Here is a 21,876-nt window from a genome sequence, read left to right as displayed (position 1 = left end):
ATGCCTAATGCTTGTGTAGGAATATATAGAGGACCTGTTACCTTACTGTAGGAGCTATGATTTCGGAATACATTGGACCAAGTTTTCAAAGAGCCTGATGTATTTCTGATGTGTTTGCAAACACATACGTTAGTGCATGCAAAAGATACATTATGTAGCTAACTGCCCATTGACACATGCAATGCTGGATTCAACAGTCCTTGCTCACAGCAAACTCTCACTGAAGCCAATACATACCCAAGGTTATGAATTGGCAAATACTGCAAGTTACGGAGGTGTTTTAAAAACCTGGCCCTATATATTATTTCTGTTTGATATTTTCATCCACTGGGTACCACAGAGACTAAGTTCCCAGAGGGACTTAAAACCTTTTTGTGTTTCTTTTCGTTTTCTTGTGGTGGTGTTTTTTTTAATAATCAAGACCAAACTTTAGAACATTTTTAAACAAATTAAAATATTCTCACCTCAAATTGTTGTCCTAGGACACAAATCACAATAAACCCTCCTCTTTACATCTTTCAAAGAACAGAACTTACCTCCATGGAGTTTCCCTGGAGTTGTCCATGATGGAGTTTGCCATTAATCAATCCACGTGTAAAAAATCTTGAACTGCACATTATTTTAATGTTGTAATCCTTAGGATTTATTTTCCCTTTAGAAGAAGCTGAGACATCAGCGCGTTTTAGACTAAGTACATGAAAATGCAGTTTGTTCTGTGGATTTAGTAGGAGATATTAACTGGTCCCCAACATTTATTTTTTTCTTTACCAAACAACAACAACAAAAGCAGCAAATTATATTCTTCTTTCACCTATTCATGAGGAGCCATAATTTGAAGCTCAGTAGACCTTGAAAATAATGCTGGGATTTCAGAAAATACAGAGCTGAGAATTGCCTTTTTGTTTTAGTGGTTTTACTGCCGGTGCTGTTTGGTATTCTGCAGAAGGGGCAATAAAAGCTTTAAAAAAAACATTATCAGCTGCAGTTCTGAGTGGTGATTTTCTGGAGATGCCTAAAGCAGTGCAATAAACACATCTTTTTTTAATACCCATCTTTACAGTCACATGCCACTTCACTGCTATGTGTAGATTGAATGCCTCATTGAAGGATGGTTATTCAGGATGTACAGAGGAAAAATAACATCGTTGCACCTATATTAATGTTTTTGGATGAATTCAGAGAATTTGAATTTTTATGCTAGTAAGAGATTGATAATCTTTCAAGGCCCCTTCCAGTTCTAGGAGATGGGATATCTCCATTTATTATTATTATTATATTATTATTATTATATTATAGTCAACTCAGGTAGAGTGAATGCAGACCTCATGCAAGCTTCCCTAACCAGTTCTGTTGCAGCACCACACCCTGAATTGCAGCAACCAGTCTATTTGAATTCCCTGAAATTAAATTAACTGTGCTTCAGTACATGACAGTCTTGTCATGTTGGGGGCAAGCAGTAGGGGAACTAAATTGATCCCCGGGAACTTGTAACATTTGCAAGATCGAAAAATAGTTGGTATACAAATCTCTGTAGGGAAAACGCTAACTTAGCAGGCCCCTCCCATGTGAAAAGGAGGCATTCAGGCCGTGCTGATCTACACTCAAGCTGACACCGAAATAACAGAAAGTGCAAATCCAAACCAATTTCATTATTTTGGTGCAACTATGTTTACAGCCTTCTTTTCGGACTATAAGTGGCTAAAGGGGCAATCAGAAAATGAGTGGCTATTTAAAATATTGATCTATGTGATTTGCTCAAAGTGGCAGTCAGAGTCTGTGGCTGAGCAAGAAAGAGAGAGCAGATTTCCGGGCTCTCAATCTTGTGCTTTGATTTCAAGACCCTCCTTCCCCTGTTATAATCATGTATCAATAATCTAACACAGAGCTGTAAAAAAAAAAAACAAACCACAGTAAACTTACAGCTTCTGAGGATTGGTTCAATTCCCATTCCAGCTGAAGAGCTTGAGGAAATGCTCCACACACAGACTTGCACCTATTTAACAGAGTCTGTTCCCAACATGTAGTTATTTCAGTGCAAGTCAGTGTGGACACACTTATTTCAGAATAAAAACAATGTGGAGCCTCTCATTCCACGTGCATATGGATGCTACAGTGAGGCTAATATTTTCCCCTTTGGGAACTTAATATAGACTGAAAATAAGAAAATGGATAATGAATCAGTGGATCTTGGCTTTAGCCTTAAAGGAATTGAGGCTGCCGCCTATTACTCACTTCATAATCTATTTTTTGTTTCCGTAGCTAGAGGATGTTGGAGACACTATTGAGAAGATTCGTATTGGGCACAGAGGAGGAGGGCTTAATTCTGGATGGCATTTAGATCGGGTGGAGATACGGAGACTTTTGCCAAATGGGAAGGTAGGCATTGAATCATTGGACTTTGTGGAAGGCTTCCAGTGGCAGCTGCTTCTTTCCTTCCCAGAGTAGAGCTGCAATATACCAAGAATGATTAAGAGTGAAAAATGACTCCCTGGAGAACAATGCTAGCTAATGAAGTAGCAAGAGCTTGGGGACCCTGGGGCAAACATTTATTTTGGTGGTTTATTCTTCAAATGTTGATTCTAAAACTCTGCAGCGTAACAAAAAAAAATGCATAACCTCCTCCCCTCCACCATTCTCAATGTACTTGTTGAGTAGAATAAAGGTATCAGGGCTCACGTTAGAGCAAAATATTTCAAGACTACGGACGGTTAACAACAGATTGATCAGGCAACCAGTATGTCAGATTGATGGCCCAGTTATCTGACTTTAAAAACTGAGGACCTGTCTGCTTTCGGTAGCTACGATAAAGATCTCATGGTGGTTTTTGTAAGGGTAGACTTTTCCCCAGTTAGCTTGGGAAAAATTTTCATTTCCACCACTGTTATGTAGTGCATGCTGGCTAATGTCCTCCCACCCCAGAGTTGGCTGCATTTCAGTGTTGTGAAATGACTGCTGTATGTGTAGATTGTAACGAGTTTGGGCAACTTTGGAATGACTGTGCACTGTATAAATGGATAGGCCACTCTGTTGATCTATAGGGGCCATACCTGATCTGCAAAGGCCAGGGGAGAATTTTCTGTGAGGCAGGAGTAGTTAAGGGAAACCATAATCAGATGTATGCTGCCCCCTTACATGAGGCATATCAGGAGTGTCAGAAGAAATCTTCCTGGTGCTGAGCACTACAGAGATTGTGGGATGCTCCAGGATGTGGTTCTGCCCCTGGCTGTACTGGGGAGTCTGTTGTAAATTTGGGCAGCCCTTGAGGCTCTCTAATTTATGCCAACAAGGTGCACCAGCCCTCAGTAGCCTGGGATCGTTCCCTCACTACCTCTGGGCTGCTACTTCTCTGCTGCACCTCCTGTAAGGCACAGAACAGAAACTCTCCCAGGATGTTTAATGCTCCATTTCTGTGTGGAGAACTTTCAAGTTTGACCCAGCGACCATTTTATTCCTGAGCCAGACAGGAAGCTCTTTACAATAAGGCCTAGGTCCACAAAAGGATTTAGGCACCTAACTGCACCTTAGGCACCCAAGTTCGTACTTCAGATCCTCAGATCCCCCACTTAGTTGCTGCCCAAGGGCCTGAGGTGCCTACGTTTCCACAGATAAAGTCCTTTAGGTACTAAAACTCTGCCAGTGGGAATGAGCATAGCTGCTTCAGTCCTACCACTCTTCACTGGGCCAGGGAAAGAGAGTGAGAATGACTCCATAGCCTAGTGGTTAGGGCACTCCCCCGGGGTGCGGGAGACCCAGCTTCAACTCCCTGTACCAATGACTAGTTCATTATTTATACAAAGTGGAACAGTTTCAACAGGAGAGATGGAGGGAGCCTCCCCTTCCCCTCCTTTGAATACCCCAGAGCCCAGTGGTTAGGGCATCCTCTTGAGAGGTGTGGGTTCAAATTCCTGCTCCACATTTGCACAAAAGGGCTTAGGCACCTAACTCCAAGAGAGGGTTCCTGGCTGTGAATCCCTAGCAGAGATAGGTGCCTAACTCCTTTTGAGGAGTGGGGTTTAGGCCACACCCCTCTCAATGGCATTTCCCTATTGGCTAGTTTAGGTAGCTCCCTGTTGAACATGCTGTGTTTTGTGGATCTCCCTTTCTTAAGTGCCTCCGGGCAGGTCTACACTACAAATTTACATTGTGCAGTGGCGCCACTATGGTGCATCTGGTGAAGATGCTCTAAGGCAATGGGAGAGAGCTCTCCTGTTGGCTTAATAACTCCACCTTCACGAGGGGCGGTAGCTATGTCAGCGGGGGAAGGTCTCCCGTCGACATAGCACTGTCTACAAGGGGGGTTGAGGTCAATATAACTACGTCGCTCTGCGGTGTATGCAAGTAAGTATGTAGTCTAGACCTGACCTAACTCTGCCCATACATTGTGTAGGGAGCTTGGCCGCCTAACTCATTAGGCAGTGGAGCACATAAAGTTAGGCTCAGCATTGCAATACCTAAGTCCTCTTTGTGTGTCTAGCGCTAAGTGAACAGCATTATAGGATGTGAATGGAAGTGTGTGATGTCTACAGAAGAAACATACGTGTGAATGGGGAAAATACCCCTGGGTTGACTGTAACAGGACTGGTTCTCAGACTGGATTTACATAGGACCCTACTGCTAAGTGGATAACGGAGATGACTGAAGCGCTATAAATGGAGTTTGGTAATCAAACATGGGTGAACTTGTAGCAATGGACTGAATTCCGTCTCCGTGGATTGGTAGCACTTCTATTTCAGATTGCAAAGCCAAGCAATTATAGTAATGCATTAATACTATTGCTACTGCTGCTATTGCTGTTGCTACTACAGTAACTTTCATCATAATTAGGTACAATGAGGACACATGCTTATTATTTCTTATTGTTTGCCTTCTTCATCTCTTGAAATCCTAGCTCATCTGTTTGTGGGACCCAAGGGAGAGGCCAGCACCTCATCCAAAGATCTAAATTTTCCTTGACATCCCTTTGAACTTTGGAAGATTTGGATTCAGGTCTGACCTTTACAGACCTAGCCCATCTCTCGTTTCCATGCAGCTGTCCTCATTCATAAAGACCCAGGGGAGAGAGTTATAGAAAATGACACTTACATATATCTATGTTTGCTATATGTAATGTTTTTTTTTTCAGTTTTCCATGCAAACTCTGCAAGGGACGTTAGAAAAATGCTCCAGTTAGAAATCACCATGTACACAAATTTCAGGCTTTCCAAGACCTTGAGCTGGCTGTTTTGGAAATCTTTGATTTCTAATCCCTGACAGACTTGGGCCCAGTCCCCTTGGGAGGAGGCTTTAGAAGCATTTAAAGGGGTCCACAATCACCTCCAATCTGGAGCCATGTCCCAACTGGCAGGTCAAGGTCAATGCCTATGGCTATTATTGAAAAGAAATTGTTCAATGTCCATTAGAAAGGACACCAACTGGTGCCTTGAAACACAGCAACAGTCCAGTGTACCCTTACTAACTACCATTTGGCTTCAAACCACTCAATCCTGCATAATGCCATCAAGAAAAGTGGTAACGAACCAATGCCAGCAGTACCTGGCCTCCACTAATATCATGGATCCTTCTCTTTCTGGCTCCAAGGTGGGACATGGTACAGAAACAGCACTGGTTGCTCTGATGAATGACCTCCCCAGGGCAATGGACAGAAGTGAAAGAGCAACAGGGATATTAGTCAATCTCTTATCTGCCTTTGGCAGTGTTTGGGCACATCTATACTGAGGTAGGGGTGTGATTCCAAGCTTGTGTACACATACTCAATGAGAGTGAACATGAGCATGGAGTATGGGAGGTTATGGTCCCAAAGAATGCTCCTGGAAGCCTGCAAAAAATATCCACACCCCACCACCTGCTAATGACCTTCCACAAGAGCCATCTGGGAAAACTAAGCCCACTGACACACAGAGGGCACCCTAAGTAGTGGGGGGAGCAATGTGAGGGATCGCCAGTCTTGAACGTGGGTCCCTGAGTAGTCTTCAGATTTCAGCCACCTCCCAGCAGCTTGCTGGCCCCACTGGGGAGTGTGGTCAAGTGGACCTTAGCTCATCATAGGCACCATCCATCAAGCTCCCAATTGTAGGAGGCATCCGGCCTCGCTGATTGGCTCAGACTCTCTGTTTAATCCAGAAGGAGGCACAGGAAGTTGTCTGAGCAATTTACACGGATCCCTGGCTGGCCGCGATATTGGACCTTGCCTTCTCGCATGGCTCCTCAGCCCCGTTTTGTTCCTCATTCCCACCTTCCCATCTTGTTCCTCGTCCCTGCCCTTTTTGTTCCAGATCCCTGCTTCCAGATCCCACCCCTGACTATGATTCCAGCTCTGACCCTTGGCTTGACTCCCAACTCTGTCTTCAACTCTGATGCAGGCTTCAGCTCCTGACTCTGGCTCTGACTACTAGTCCTGGCCACCACTGCTGTGACCATGAGGCCTGACTACCTATGCCCTGATCTACAACAGTAGTCCAGACAGCGGCAGCATTGGCACAGCTCACCCGTGCTGGGTACAAATCTGCCTGAACTCCAGGGGCAAGAACTCAGCATGGCTGAGCCGTTCCGGGGCTACCCATGCTACTGTGGTTACTCTGCTATTTATACTTGCACTAACTCTCATTGAGCTAGTGTGAGGATGTGTACGGGAGCTGGGAATCACAACCCTGGTACACAGTGTAGCTGGTACACAGTGTAGTTCTTGCTGACCTGTCTGCGTGTCCCAGCAGAAGTGGTGGAATCGTGCTATAATGGCTATTCTCTTTTAATTCCAGTACATCCCAAAGCATCATCATGATGGACAGCTGCTCCTCCTCCCCAAAGGCTCTGACATGCAAAGTCCCACAGGGATAAATCCTACCGCTGCTCCTGTTTCACGTTTCTGTTCAACACAGGTTGCAATGTTGCCATCAGTCTGTGGCATTCAGCTCTATGCATCCTGTCCAACCAGCTCAAACAGCCCTGTCTCCCAGATAACTCAGTGCACAGGGATGCTGGATCCAAGGAAAGCTGAAGCGATATTAATTAATAGGGTACTGCTTTGAGGAGGTGGCAAGCACCACCATTTCACCTGGAACCAGTGGTCCTTGGGTACAGCTGAGAACCTGCTTGACACAGGGCATGGCTCCTCTCCTGCCTTCTTCCCCACAAAAACAGCACGGACTCCTGATGCAGTATCCACTAAGCCCTTCTCCCATCTCCTCCCCTCCTTCTCCAAGATGGTTGGCATTTTTCTTCACTGCTCCTGTAAGGTTCCAAAATTATGCTAGCCCACAGTCTATAGATGGGCAGCCTCTTTTTAGATGTCCCTGTCTCCCACACTGGTAACAGGTAATTTCCCGCCTCCCCAGAGGGGACTCTGTGTTTTTTTTTCTCTTTTCTTCTCTGTAGACTTCACCCCTAACACTTCTCCAACCCTCTTTCCAGCTCCGGCCTGTTAGACAGACATGCCCCCTAGCAGGGAAAATTTACTTCCTCAAACTCTGCCGTGAGTTTCACCACTGTCTCCAGGGTTGTGGGTTGGTGCCTCCTAACCCAAAGACGAGTGTTCCCCTGGAGGCCATGTAGAAATTGCCCAAGGATTATGGAGTCCATGATTTTGCCCACAGTCTGAGTGCCTGGCTTTAATGAGTGGGTGGCCCAATCAGTTAAACTTTGAGCACATGCCCTGGGCTATACACATCTGGCCCATCTAGCAGCCCAAAACTTCTGCTGCTATTTCTCTGTAGACAATCCCACATGGTCAAGTATGGCTGCCTTAATGGCATCATAGTCCTTAGCCTGTTTGTCACCCAAGGCCATGTAGGCCACTTGAGCTTCTCCTGCCAAATAGCATACTAACCAGAGAGCCCATGTTCCTCTGTCGCAGCCAGCTCCCATTGCTACCATCTCAAATATCACTAGAGAAGCATTGGGGTCATCAGCAGGCCCCTTTTGCACAGGCTGACCCCCTGGCTTCAGTTACTATTCCCCATTTCGGGACCCACCAGTCTCGGAAGCAACGGCTGCTGCATCTGTGCTTAATCCCTGATAAATTCCTGCAAGCGCCTCTGTTTCTCTGCTTGCCAGGCCAGCAGGGGTTCTCTCTCCAGTTTGTGTGACGGATGGAAAGATTGCATGCTCTGCTGCACCTCCTTCTGCTGCTCCACCAGCCGCTGCGGAGTCTGCTCCACCATCCGGGTGCCAAATACTCGCAGAAGCCTCCCCCCTTATGCCTCTCAATTGCCACAATTTGGGGAGTCAGGATCCTGGGCAAGCCCCATGTGTCACAAGGCATGGCTTCTCTCCTGCCTTCTTCCCCACAGAAACAGCACGGACTCCAGTGGTGGTGCCTTCACCTTATTCTTTTATTTAAAATTCCCTCCACCACTTCTACAACAATCCGCGGGCAACAGTTTATTTACAGTGCCAAAGCTCTTTTGGCCCTCTCCCCAAGAACTGAGAGGAACAGAGTTCTCCCTCCCTTGAGGCTTCCGTGTTACTGAGCTCAACTTGCCCTGGTCCCCTTCCTCTCCTCCCCCTTGGCACTTCCTTCCGACCTCTTTAATGGCCTTGGGCTGATGGGATAATTGTCTCCTTAGATCATCCAGCCAGCCAGTCTGATTGACTAATTACCCCTCCAGCTTTCTCCACGGGAACTAATTAATATCTGAGTGATCAGAGTGCAGGCTCACCTGTTTGCACCCTGCACTCTGTCATACTGTGCCTTGAACTTTAACCTTTGTCAATAGTTCAATAGGAAATGGAGGCCCAGCAGAGAGAGGAGGTTAGAGCTGCCTAGTGTCTCTTGATAGCGACCCTAAAGAAGTTTTTGGAACATTGCTGTGGGCGGACTGCCAAGGAATCTGCATCCATTTCTCAGCCATAAGAAAAGTTGCCTCCGTATGAGAGAGTTCACTAAGTAAAGGATATGATAATTTCTTGTTTGGAAACAATGTTGTTTTAAGTGAATCAAAGGGAGAGGATGAAAGGAATTAGGGTGTATAGTTTGAAAGCTACAGTTGCTGAGCATGGGCAAGGAATTGGTTACAATCAGTCTTATAACTATAGAAGGATAATTGCAGGTGGCTAGCACTGTTGAGAGATGCAAAACCCCCATCAGTGTAACACAGTGAGTGTTTCAATACTATTGAAAGCACTCTTTTGGTGGTAGAACCTACATCTTCACTAGGAGAGTTTGCTGGCATAGGTCTACCAGCAAGGCTTTACTGGGGTAGACTAGGCCTCTGATATTGATTCAGTTGACACAGAGGAGTGCCACCTGCTGAACAATCAATATAATTTCCTGAGACCCACAGGTGTTCCTCAGAGATCTCCCATCCAAGGATCAACCCAACCTGCTCCTGTTTAACTTGTGATAACCGATTGGGCCACAGCATATGTGGTGGTGTCGCCAGTTCTAGAGGAGTAAAAGAAATGAGTATTTGACTCTATGGGGAGTTTCAAGAGCACCATGCCCAAGGGCAAATACGCTTCCTGCCTGCTTGCCCCTATCAGGCCCACATGTTTGACTCAGCACTTTGGACAGCTCCCCCTGCTCCGTGTCTAGTTGCCCTCTCTTCAGGCAGGGAGGTGGGTTCTGAACCAAGCAGCCAGTCAACAGTTAAACTAGCATTTAAAGGATGTTAAGTGAGAAGATGGAGCAAAAAAAGCCCTCACAACCTACGATAAAGCAGAGAGATCCACAGTTTTGCTGAGCTTTGATTCTGGCATGTGAAAAAGAAGAAAGCAGAGCACTGCATGATGCCGCTGTAATCAACCGCAGGATATTATGACCTGCCACAGGATAGCAATAAGCTGCCAAAGCTTCTAAAAGCTGTGCTACCTGATTAGACTGTTAAGATGTATCTGTATGTTGCGAAGGAAAAAATGAGGTCAGTAACTTTTAGAGTAAATTGAAAGCTCTTGGGTAGGAAACTAAGCTCATTGCATATCAGTAGAGCTCTGCCTATGCATGTCAATTATATCTGATAATTATATTTCATAGACTCATAGACTCATAGACATTAAGGTCAGAAGGGACCATTATGATCATCTGGTCTGACCCCCTGCATGCTGCAGGCCGCAAGACCCTTCCCTGTACTCTACCGTTGAAGTCCCCAGTCCTGTGTTTTAGTGACTTCAATCGGCTGAGACCCTCCTGCTAGTGATCCCTGCCCCATGCTGCGGAGGAAGGCGAAAAACCTCCAGAGGCTCGGCCAATCTACCCTGGAGGAAAATTCCTTCCCGACCCCAAATATGGCGATCAGTAATACCCCGAGCATATAGGCAAGAGTCTCTAGCCTGACCCTTGTTGGCCATTATGTTGTTCATGTACCATTGCTTGGTTTTCCTTGACTACTATGTTTTATCATTAAACCATTCCCTCCATAAACTTATCCAACTTAATCTTAAAACCAGACAGGTCCGTCGCCCCCACCGTTTCCCTCGGAAGGCCGTTCCAATATTTCACCCCTCTGATGGTCAGAAACCTTCGTCTAATTTCTAGCCTAAACTTCCCCCCGGCCAGTTTGTATCCATTCGTTCTCGTGTCCACATTAGTACTAAACTGGAATAATTCCTCTCCCTCCCTTGTATTAACCCCTCTGATATATTTAAAGATAGCAATCATATCCCCCCTCAGCCTTCGCTTTGTCAGACTAAACAACCCAAGCTCCTCTAATCTCTTTTCATACGACAGGTTTTCCATTCCTCTGATCATCTTAGTCGCCCTTCTCTGCACCCGTTCCAGTTTGAGTTCATCTTTTTTAAACATTGGAGACCAGAACTGCACACAGTACTCCAAATGAGGTCTCACCAGTGCCTTATACAACGGAAGCAGGACCTCCCTATCTCTACTAGATATACCTCGCCTAATACATCCCAAGACCGCATTGGCTTTTTTCACCGCCACGTCACATTGCCGACTCATAGTCATCCTGCGGTCCACAAGGACCCCTAGGTCCTTCTCCTCTTCCGTTACTTCTAACCAATGCGTCCCCATCTTGTAACTAAAATTGTTATTATTCGTCCCCAAGTGCATAACCTTACACTTTTTACTATTAAATTTCATCCTATTTCTAATACTCCAATTCACAAGCTCATTCAAGTCTCCCTGCAGAGTATCCCTATCCTCCTCCGAGTTTGCAACTCCTCCCACCTTCGTATCATCCGCAAACTTTATCAGCCCACTCTTGCAATCTGTCCCGAGGTCAGTTATAAATAGATTAAATAAGATGGGTCCCAAAACCGAACCCTGAGGCACTCCACTAGTAACCTCCCTCCAACCCGACAATTCACCCTTTAATACGACCCGCTGCATTCTCCCCATTAACCAATTCCCTATCCACCTCTGGATTTTCATATCGATCCCCATGTTTTTCATTTTAACCAATAGTTCCTCATGGGGTACTGTATCAAACGCTTTACTGAAATCCAGGTAAATTAGGTCCACCGCATTTCCCTTATCTAATAAGTCCGTTACTTTCTCAAAGAAGGAGATCAGATTCGTTTGGCACGATCTGCCCTTCGTAAAACCATGCTGTAATTTATCGCATTTGCCATTAACCTCAAGGTCCTCAACTAGTTTCTCTTTCAGAATCTTCTCCAGCACCTTGCACACTACTGATGTTAAACTAACAGGCCTATAGTTACCCGGGTCACTTTTTTTCCCTTTCTTGAAAATAGGAACCACATTGGCTATTCTCCAGTCTAACGGGACTACCCCCGAGTTTACAGATTCATTAAATATAGTCGCTAATGGGCCTGCTATTTCCCGCGCCAATTCCTTCAATATTCTCGGATGAAGATCGTCTGGTCCACCCGACTTAGTCCCATTAAGGCGTTCTAGTTTTGTTTCTACCTCGGATGCGGTAATCCCCCATCCCGTATGCCCCTCTGTAACGGTGCTAGTATCCCTAATACCTTCATTGGCCTCATTAAACACCGATGCAAAATATTCATTGAGATATTGCGCCATGCCTAGATTATCTTTAATCTCCTCTCCGGCTATAGTCTTCAGCGGTCCCACTTCTTCTTTCTTTGCTTTCTTCCTATTTATATGGCTGTAAAACCTCTTACTATTACTTTTAATTCCCCTCGCTAAGTCCAACTCTTCCCGGCCTTTGGCCTTTCTCACTCTATCTCTACATTCTCTGACTTCGCTAAGGTAAGTTTCCTTACTGATCCCTCCCCTCTTCCACTCTTTGTACGCTTTCTGTTTTTTCCTAATCGCCCCTTTCAGCCGGTCGCTCATCCAGCTCGGTCTAAGTCTCTTGCTTAGTAATCTTTTTCCCTTTTTGGGGATACAGGCCTCTGACAGCTCTTGCATCTTTAACTTAAAGTAATCCCAGGCTTCTTCTGCCTTTAGGTCCCTTAATACGTTTGCCCAATCCACTTCCCTTACCAGTCCCCTTAATTTGTTAAAATTGGCCTTTTTAAAATTATAAACCCTAGTCCTTGACTTAATTCTGGTACTCTTTCCATTTAGTTTAAAGCGAATTAGCTCATGATCACTGGAGCCCAAGTTGTCCCCCACTACCACTTCCTCAACAAGGTCCTCACTACTTACCAGAATCAAATCTAAAATGGCCTCCCCCCTCGTCGGCTCAGCTACCACTTGATAAAGGAATTGATCCGCAAGCACATCTAGGAACATCTGAGCCCTATTATTGCTACTAGCGTTTGTTCCCCAATCTATATCCGGGAAGTTAAAGTCCCCCATAATTACACAGTTTCTATTAGTATTTACCTCCCTTAATACATTAAACAATTCCTTATCCATATCCTGGGTCGATCCCGGCGGTCTATAGCACACCCCAAGCACTATCCCCGGAGAGGCTCTAGTAGTACTTTTACCCAGCTTGAGTATTGCCCAGACGGACTCTGTATTATCTATTCCATCCACTATTATTTCTTTACAGCTTATTTCACTATTGACATACAATGCCACCCCCCCCCCTTTACCTTTATCCCGGTCTTTCCTAAACAGCGCATACCCCTCCATACCTGTGTTCCAGTCGTGACTGCCATTCCACCATGTTTCAGTTATTCCCACGATATCCGGTTTCAATTCTCGGACCAAGAGCTCCAATTCCTCCATTTTATTACCTAGGCTTCTCGCATTGGTGTACAAACAGCCTAATATATGTCGTTTAGCCTGTCTCCCATTACTAGCACTGTATGTTGCGCTCCTCTTTGTGTTCGTCCCCCCTGTCCCTCCTATGTCCAATCTCATTTCCCCGGCTATGTCTCCTCTTATTACACTCAGCTTTTCAATACCGGAAACTGGCGTGGAGATTAACTGTGCATCTCCCAACCATCTCCCCAAACTTCCTAGTTTAAAGCTCTTTTGATAAGATGAGCCAGCCTCCCTCCCAGAAGTCTATTTCCTTCCCTACTCAGGTGAAGCCCATCCCGCGAGAACAGGTGTCTGTCCCCGAAAGCCTCCCAGTGGCCATACATCCCAAAGCCCTCCTTATAGCACCACTCCCTTAGCCAACTATTTATCCTCGCAATCCTATCAGCCCTTTGGTGCCCTTCCCTCGGAACAGGCAGAATCCCACTAAAGATAACCTGAGCCTCTATCTCCTTGAGAGTCTTCCCCAGCCTGGCATAATCTCCCTTGATTCTCTCTAACGAGAACCTAGCCGTGTCATTCGTTCCCACATGAAGGATTATCAAGGGGTTCTTACCTGCTCCTTTCAGGATCCTTTTCAACCGCAGGTCCACATCGCGTATCTTTGCACCCGGTAGACAGCACACCCTTCTGTTCTCCGGGTCCGCCCTGGTCACAGGCCTGTCCAATCTCCTCAGTAAAGAGTCTCCAATTACATACACCTGCCGTCGCCTGGCAACAGTGCGATCTAGTAATCTAGTCTCCGATCCCTCTAGTCCTGACCTGTGTCTGCTCCTATCTTCCCTTATGCTCCCCCTTATGCCTTCCTGTATCCTCTGGTGGCCCATAATTGGTGCTGTCTCCATCAACTCCTCCCCCCTCTCTCTCGGACTAGCCGCTCTTCTCTTCTTCCTCACCCTCCCACCTTCAGTCATCACCTGCTGCCCCTCTACCTCGTTCTCCAAACACTCAAACCTATTCCTGAGTTCTATTCCCCCCTCACTGGCCCTCCTTTTCCTTGGCCTACTTCTCACAGTCACATGCCTCCACTTCCCTGGATCTCCTCCTTCCATTCCCCTCTCGCTGTCATCTACTACTGCCTCCTCCTGCACCCTAGAGCCTTCCTCTTCAGCCCCGCCTTGCCCATCCTCCATCAGCTGCTCAAACCCCCGCCTAAACTCCACCAGGGTCTCTACCTGCATCTCCAGCCCCTTAATCTTTTCCTCCAGTAACACTATAAGGCGACACTTCATACACACATACCTTTGTTCCGGGTCTCCTGCTAGGACTATATACATACCACAGCTTCCACATGCAGCCATCTGCATTCTGTCTGCTGCTGCTGCTTGGCTCATGGCTGCTGCAGTTTCTGCCCACAGCACCTGGGGCCACGGAGCACACGACACGCCCCGCCCTCCTGCCTCCCCCTGCAAACTCCCTCTCAAACTCCCCTGTTGGCTGCCGCTGCTCGCAGCTGTACCGCTGCCTGGCTGGGCGGCCGCTTTTATGGGCCCCTTGATCAGCCAAGCCCCGCCCCCTGCTCAGGCCTCGGCGTCCGTCCCAGCACCCAGCCCCTGCCGGCCCCTACAAACCAAAACAAACAAACACACAAGAACACCCAGGAACACCCAGGACAGATGCAAATACAGGTACCTTCTCCTCCAATGAGAACTCCCTCTCAAACTCCCCTGTTAGCCGTCATTTGCTGCGACTCAGACGGCTAAAGCACTGAGTTGAGCAGACTGTCATGCCACCTATAGCTCAGAGCCAAAAATCAAACTCTAATGAAACAAATCCCAGTTGTAAGCACCGTGAGATTTTACAGTCGTTACCATAAAATAATACACTTTGTGTCACTGTAATAATAATACCATCACTAACAAGTCCTCCAATGGAAACTGCGACAATGACATGGAGACTAGTGATTACAATACAGTTAACACTTGCCATGACTACATTATTTCCATTGTGCAGGCTTTTAAAGCTAGAGTCCTCCAAGTACCATGTAACCTAATATATAATGTTCACAGCAATGACTCAGGCACATACAACCAACCATGATAACACCATCAGCATTTAGGATCAGTTAAAATTTAAAGCAACCCGTATGCTTCTTCAGTCATGGCTTTAATGGTGAATCACATTAGGAATCTCTAACTGTAATAGGGAATACCAACGCGGAGGCACAGTTACAAAATGCCGTCTCTTCCTTCTCATTGACACTAGATTATAACTGGGGGAAACCACGTCAACTGGTAGTTTTAATTGTAATGAATTGTTTGGAACATAGAAAATGCCGGTTACATTTCCTGGACTGCAGTCATTATTTGTAGAGCCGTATAAATCCGTGGATATCTATTTTTGCAGATCGTGGATCAGATGTGGGTACAAATGTTGTATCTGCGCAGGGATCTAAATATAGGAACTTGAAGGCAGGGAAGCAGCTGTCTGCAGCTCATAGTCTATGAGGCTGCTTCTTCGCCTTCAAGATCCTATATTCCCTCTACCCCCGTATACAGAGAAAGGGGAGGTGATAGATCAAGAAGCAGATGTCTGCAGCTCATATCCCTTGAGGCTGCTTCCCCACCTTCAAGATCTTATATTTCCTTTCCCTCCATATACAGAGAAAGGGGAGGTGATAGATCAAGACAGGCAGCAAAATCACCCCCAGACTCCTATCGCCGCAATTTAAGCAGCCAAGCAATTTAGGAAACCTCTTCCAACTTCATTGCTGTATCAGGTCACTTGGAGAGGGAGGCAGCTGTTTCTGCACAGTAAGTCAGGAGCTGCAAACAGCTGCCTCTTGATCCATCAAGAGGATTTTGAGTATGGAGATGATACTGCCTTATTTGGAGAAACTACTGATCAACTGCTGCTAACGCTGGAAGAGCTGCGACAGACTGCAGAATCTATAGGACTTAAAATAGGTGGTGATAAAACCAACGCTATGCACGCCTCTTGTAAAATGGAAATGAATGACCTGTCGACACTGCATGTCGATGACAATGGCATTGAATGGGGGAATAGTTTTATCGATCTGGGTCGTCGGTTGAAAGCAAGAGGTTCGGTATCCAAAGTCATACGTTGGATCGGTCTTGCATCAATGGCATTTCGTCACCTTCGGTGGCCTCTCTTTGGGAAGTGGGAGGTCTGCGTGACAACTAAACTATGTGTGTTCAATGCAATAATGATGGGAACTCTGTTATATGGAGCAGAACCATGACTGTAAAAAACAACTGAGGAGAGGAGGCTAAACAGTTTTTGGTATCAACAGTTCTGCCGTATTCTTAACATCCGCTGCTTTGATTTTTGTCACAAACAAGGAAATGCTTAGATGATCCCAGTAAGTTGCAGTCTTCCATCAGTTGAGAACAAAGTGACTGCAATGGTTGGATCATATCCAATGTGCAGACGAACCTCTGTTTTTACAGAAGGATCGTAGAGATGAGGAAGTAGATCACAAAGCTGACCATGAATGAGATTGGAAAAGAAAGAAGACTTACAAGGGATCATTCAAGATGGAAGTCTGTTCTATGTGACACCTCCTTCTGCGTCCTAGGTAAAATGGAAACAAGAACTCCTGAAAGTAAAGATTTACAATAATCCAAAGTCCTATTTGATTTGTATATTGTCATTCATACAGGCCATGCTCCAAAATGCTTTAGAGTTAACTTTTGCAAGTACAAGGTTAAATAACAGCTGTGAGAGGAACAGCGAGAGGAATGAAGAGGTATATGCAACGGAGAAATCATGTTTTTGGCAGAGATTTGGAATGAGAGGAAGGTTATTCTAAATGACAGGAGCTGCAGAGGAGAAGGCTCCTGCACCAGTGATGGAAATGTCGGGAAGTATAAAGAGGATGACAGCATTACAGCAGCGTGAACAGGGAGGGTAGTGGAGAGAGGATGATAGGGGGAAGCAAGGCTGGCTCTCGACCAAATGACGACCCAGGAGAGGCATGTCTTTGGCCCCCTCCATTTGTTAAACTTTTCAGGACCTTATTTTTTATTGCATTTGTAGCCCATTTCACGACTTTGATGCACAATTTGCATGCATGATTTATCCCTGTCGTATTGGATGATAAATTTGCATGCTAGGATCTGTCAGTCTGTATTTATTCATGCCATATATAAGCAAATAAAAAATTGTTTTCTCTAAGCTTATAGAAACTTTTTTAATTTTAAGAATAACTGAAATGTACTAACATCAAGAAATGGAACTGTGCACCAACATTGGGTGGACTGGTATTAAAACATGTTACAGTAGGTGACAGACTTAGAATGTTAAACCTAGTTCTTTTGTTCTAGAGGTCACTTTTCTCCCCTTTGTCCTTGTGAACTGAAGCGCATCGTCAGAGAGATCCAAAGACTGGCCAATGGCATTTTCAAGCAATAAAATAACGAGCGATATCAGTGTATTATTGGCCATCGTTGATCAAAGATATGTTTTAATGATCCTTTGAAAAGCTGCGCTCACCACTCACGACTGTGACTGGCAGTATGAGCAGAATCCTCAAAGCTATCCATGCATTAGGAAAAGTGTCCTTCAGCTCTGAGGCATGAATGAATTGGAGAACTTGGAGTGGAGAGTGACGGATGTTGTCCAATTCGACATAGAGGTCTTTATCATTGATGTCCAAACATTCCCCATGTGTCAGCGTCTGGTGAAGGGCCATATAATTGTTCAAGAGTGTTTTCCTGTCTGCTGATAACTTACTAAGATCATAGCACACACACACCTAGATCTTTTCATAGTGCTTCATTAGTCCAAACCTTTCTTCGATGGACACTCGAGCAATGTCAACGAGCGAGGAAAAAAACTCCTTTTTGAATTTCTTCTAAGCTTCCCGTCATCTCATCTCTGCCCTCATAACCAAACTTTCTCTTCTTCCAATGAATACGAGTTTCCTTGAAGACAGGCTCAACTCCTAAGTTTTGTGCCATTTCTTTGGCAGCAGTGATGGCATCTTCAAATCCATTGTCTCTGTAGGCCACAATGAAATCATGGCAGCTTCTCATTAAAATAGTAGCGGTCACAATGTCCATCGATGGTTTGTAATGCCTGGCTTACAACATTTGGATGGAACAGGATATTGTGCCAAACAACAACTGAGACCAGAAATTTGAAGTCAATGATCTAGTTTGCCAGGCTTTGCACCTCATGTTGGATTCTGGGTTCGGCTTTACTTGAGTGTGCCAGTTCCATCAGGGTGTCGTAAACCTCAGTCACTGATACCTCACTGGCTTTATGCTGTCAATGAGGCGCTCCCAGTGAATGTCACTTAGCGGCTTCAAGTCAAATTTGTAACATTGTCCATGAGGATCTTCTACGTGACAGTTGATGCTGAAAACAGGATGTATATCCTTTGCAGTACTTCAAAGAGAGATACTGACTCTAAAGCAGATGACACTGCACCTGACACAACCAGGTTGAGAGACTGGCAGCCACAAGGCACGAAGAAAACTCTTGGATTCAGCACAAGGATCCTTGCCTGGACCCACTGTTTCTTCCCTTCATGTTTACACCATTGTAGTAGTCTTGGCCATGGCAGTCCTGAAGCTTTATTTTATTCTCATTCAAAACCTTCATAAACAGTTGTGTTAGGCCTTTTCCAGTAGCGTCATCCACAGACTGGAAACCGATAAAATGTTCCTGTACTTGGATACAGCTATCCTCGTCGTCAACAAATCTTAATGTAAATGACATCTTTTCACTGTGACTAATGTCAGGAGTGCAGTCCATTATTACAGTGTAGTACTTCACTTTGCCAAACTCCGTCAATATGTTATCAAGCACCTTCCTTGCCATAAGGTCAATCAATTTGTTTTGAATTGTTTTGCGGCAGTAATGATCCATAGCTTCTTTACAAACTACTTGACATAGGTGCTCACACATGACATCATCGTATTTCTCAAGGAACTCTACCAAACCAAGGAAATTACCGTTATGTTCGGTGAAGAACTTATCTGAGTCCCAGAAAGGTAAATTAGTCTATGCAAGGAAGAGGGTAATTGAGATCAAAGGCTCGAGACTCTGCTATCAGGCGTAAGCAAGTTCATGGAGGGTTTCAGAAACAAGGAGCACTAAGCTACACAGGATCTTGAAATGAGCGGGAATGCCTGTGGAGTCATTTGAATATAGATTTGAGGTGGCCCCATGGAGAGGAAGAGTAGTCCAGTGGCTAGGGCACTAGCTTGCGACTCTGGCAATTTCAAGTCCCAGCTCTGCCACAATCTTCCTGTGTGATCTCAAGCAAGTCACATAGTCTCTCTCTGTGCTTCAGAATAGCACTGCCCTACCTCAGAGAGGTGTTGTGAGGATAGATACATTAATGATTGCAGGGGACATATAAGTACCGTAGATATAGAATCATAGTATAGAATCACAGAATATTAGGGTTGGAAGAGACCTCAGGAGGTCATCTAGTCCAATCCCCTGCTCAAAGCAGGACCAACACCAACTAAATCATCCCAGCCAGGGCTTTGTCAAACCGGGCCTTAAAAACCTCTAAGGAAGGAGATTCCACCACCTCCCTAGGTAACCCATTCAGGTGCTTCACCACCCTCCTAGTGAAATAGTGTTTCCTAATATCCAACCTAGACCTCTCCCACTGCAACTTGAGACCATTGCTTCTTGTTCTGTCATCTGCCACCACTGAGAACAGCCTAGCTCTGTCCTCTTTGGAACCCACCTTCAGGTAGTTGAAGGCTGCTATCCTATCCCCCCTCACTCTTCTCTTCTGTAGACTAAATAACCCCAGTTCCCTCGCCTCTCCTCGTAAGTCATGTGCCCCAGCCCCCTAATCATTTTCATTGCTCTCCACTGGACTCTCTCCAATTTGTCCACATCCCTTCTGTAGTGTGTGGGGAGGGGGGGACCAAAACTGGACGCAGTACTCCAGGTGTTGCCTCACTAGTGCTGAATAGAGGGGAATAATCACTTCCCTCAATCTGCTGGCAATGCTCCTACTAATACAGCCCAATATGTATAATTGTGTATAAATGTTACATGACAGGCAATGGCACATGGCTGTTTGAAAGACAACAGCACGGAGCTGCAATAATCAAGGTGAAAAGAACTGAAGCCCTGTATGAGGATCCCATTTGAGATGGAGTCAAGGCAGTGACACATTCAAAAGCTTTTTCTTCCTTTATGTTGTGTAGTTTGTGCGTTGTCTGGAAGTTAACCTTGTTGTGTTCACACTTGTGGGATCTGCAGTTTATATGAAGATTCATGTCCACTTCATACAGAGTTACCCTGTTTAAATAACATTTTGAAGGCCTTGAAGAAGCCTGTTACTTCTCCTTAGCAAGTGATCTGACATTGATTTTATTTGCTGTTCCACTGTTTTCATGGCTTCCTTGATAGGATAGAAATCATGCTTGTTTCTCCTAAAGTAGTCGAAACAAAGGATAAAAACTGATTTCACTTTTTTCTTAAAGTACTCATGGGAAATGGCTTGAGAGTGCTTGAGTTTTAGTATTATTGGGCAAAATCATGAAGTTTGCACTTCAGCAAAAATCCTGGAGTATGTACTCAAGCAAAACTACTGACTTCAAGTAGAGTATTATCTGAATAAGGACTGATAAAGGGTTACAGGATCCTGCAAACCCATATTCACAAACGTCTTCGGTGGGGGGATACTATTGGGAATAAGGGTTTTCAGGATCAGGCACTGAACCCACTGAAATTAGAGAGGGAGAATACCTATTAGATGATATAGTCTATCCCCTGTTAACTAGTGGAGTAGTGTACTCTGCATTATCTAGTGCTTTGTTAGTCTCGTTTGAGCACAGTTTAGCTTTTGATGCTGAATAATGGAAAGGATTTTATTACCTAACAGTATACTTTGTTCTGCTTCATTGCATACTTGCGTTGTCTGGTTGTTGCACTTAGCACAATTTTTAATCTGTGCATACACACATACTGGAATTCACTGTGCTTGCAAATCAATGGCCGTGTCCAATGGCTGAGAAGCAACTGACTAGCTCTCCCTCTAAAAAATAATATGTCTCTGTCATGGTATACCAGGGTTCGGAAACAATCACATTTCCATGTCAAAGGTGGCTTGCAAAATCTGAAGATGATGGCGAGATTGTAAGAGAACTTGTACCATCTGATATCTTTACTGAAAAACTCCTGAAAGATGGGACACTAAAGCAGATAGAACAGGAAGTTGAAGAACCACTAGAAAGTAAGTAAAATTCCACCGCGCCTTGACTTATTATTTTGACCCTTTGGAACAAGCCATTTGGATATGTAGTTCAGGTAGATGCATGCTACTAAAGTTGCTTCTTTGCAATTATGGCCATTGAGTGAAAAATCAATAATTTAAGCTGCCATATTTTATGGGAAAAAGCGAGTATCTCCCATCTGGATTACTGTAACTTCCCGTTCTCTGGCCTCCTTGATGCCCAACACGCTCCCATCCAGTCCTTACAAACACAGCTGCTACAGTCATCTTCCCTGCCTGCTGTTCGGATTGTGTCTCACACACATCCTTTGAATTTCTCTACTGGCTCCCCTTTATACACAAGTTTCCAACATCTTGTCTTCCAGGCCCTGCAAACATCTCTAGTTATTTGTCCTCATCTCCTTTCATATTTTCCCGAGGGTCTGGCAGGGTGGTGGTGGATGGGATCGAAACAGGCAGGGGACAGGGAGCAGGGCGAGTTGGGTAGGGGGTGGGGTCCTGGGGGACAGTTAGGGTGGGGGGTCTCCGGAGGGGGTGGTCGGGGACAAGGAGCAGGAGGGGTTGACAGGTTGCGGGTACTGAGTGGGGCAGTTGGGGGCAGGACGTG

The 21,876-nt window shown here is 45.3% G+C and overlaps 1 protein-coding gene across 1 annotated transcript in view; it reads left to right on the top strand.

Moving 5' to 3' along the window:
• The window catches only part of LOC117879575 (lipoxygenase homology domain-containing protein 1-like), a 52,597-nt gene that overhangs the window by 15,779 nt on the left and 14,942 nt on the right, over positions 1–21,876 (top strand). Inside the window, exons 9-10 of the mRNA XM_034774848.1 lie at positions 2,260–2,376; positions 21,107–21,269. Coding sequence (XP_034630739.1) covers positions 2,260–2,376; positions 21,107–21,269 — 280 coding nt within the window. The remainder of the gene's footprint in view (positions 1–2,259; positions 2,377–21,106; positions 21,270–21,876) is intronic.

The sequence above is a fragment of the Trachemys scripta genome, chromosome 6, assembly GCF_013100865.1.
Source record: "Trachemys scripta elegans isolate TJP31775 chromosome 6, CAS_Tse_1.0, whole genome shotgun sequence".
In the NCBI taxonomy this organism is placed as follows: Eukaryota; Metazoa; Chordata; order Testudines; family Emydidae; genus Trachemys; species Trachemys scripta.
Note: the sequence above shows the minus strand (reverse complement) of the source record. Positions and strands in the feature narration are given on the sequence as shown.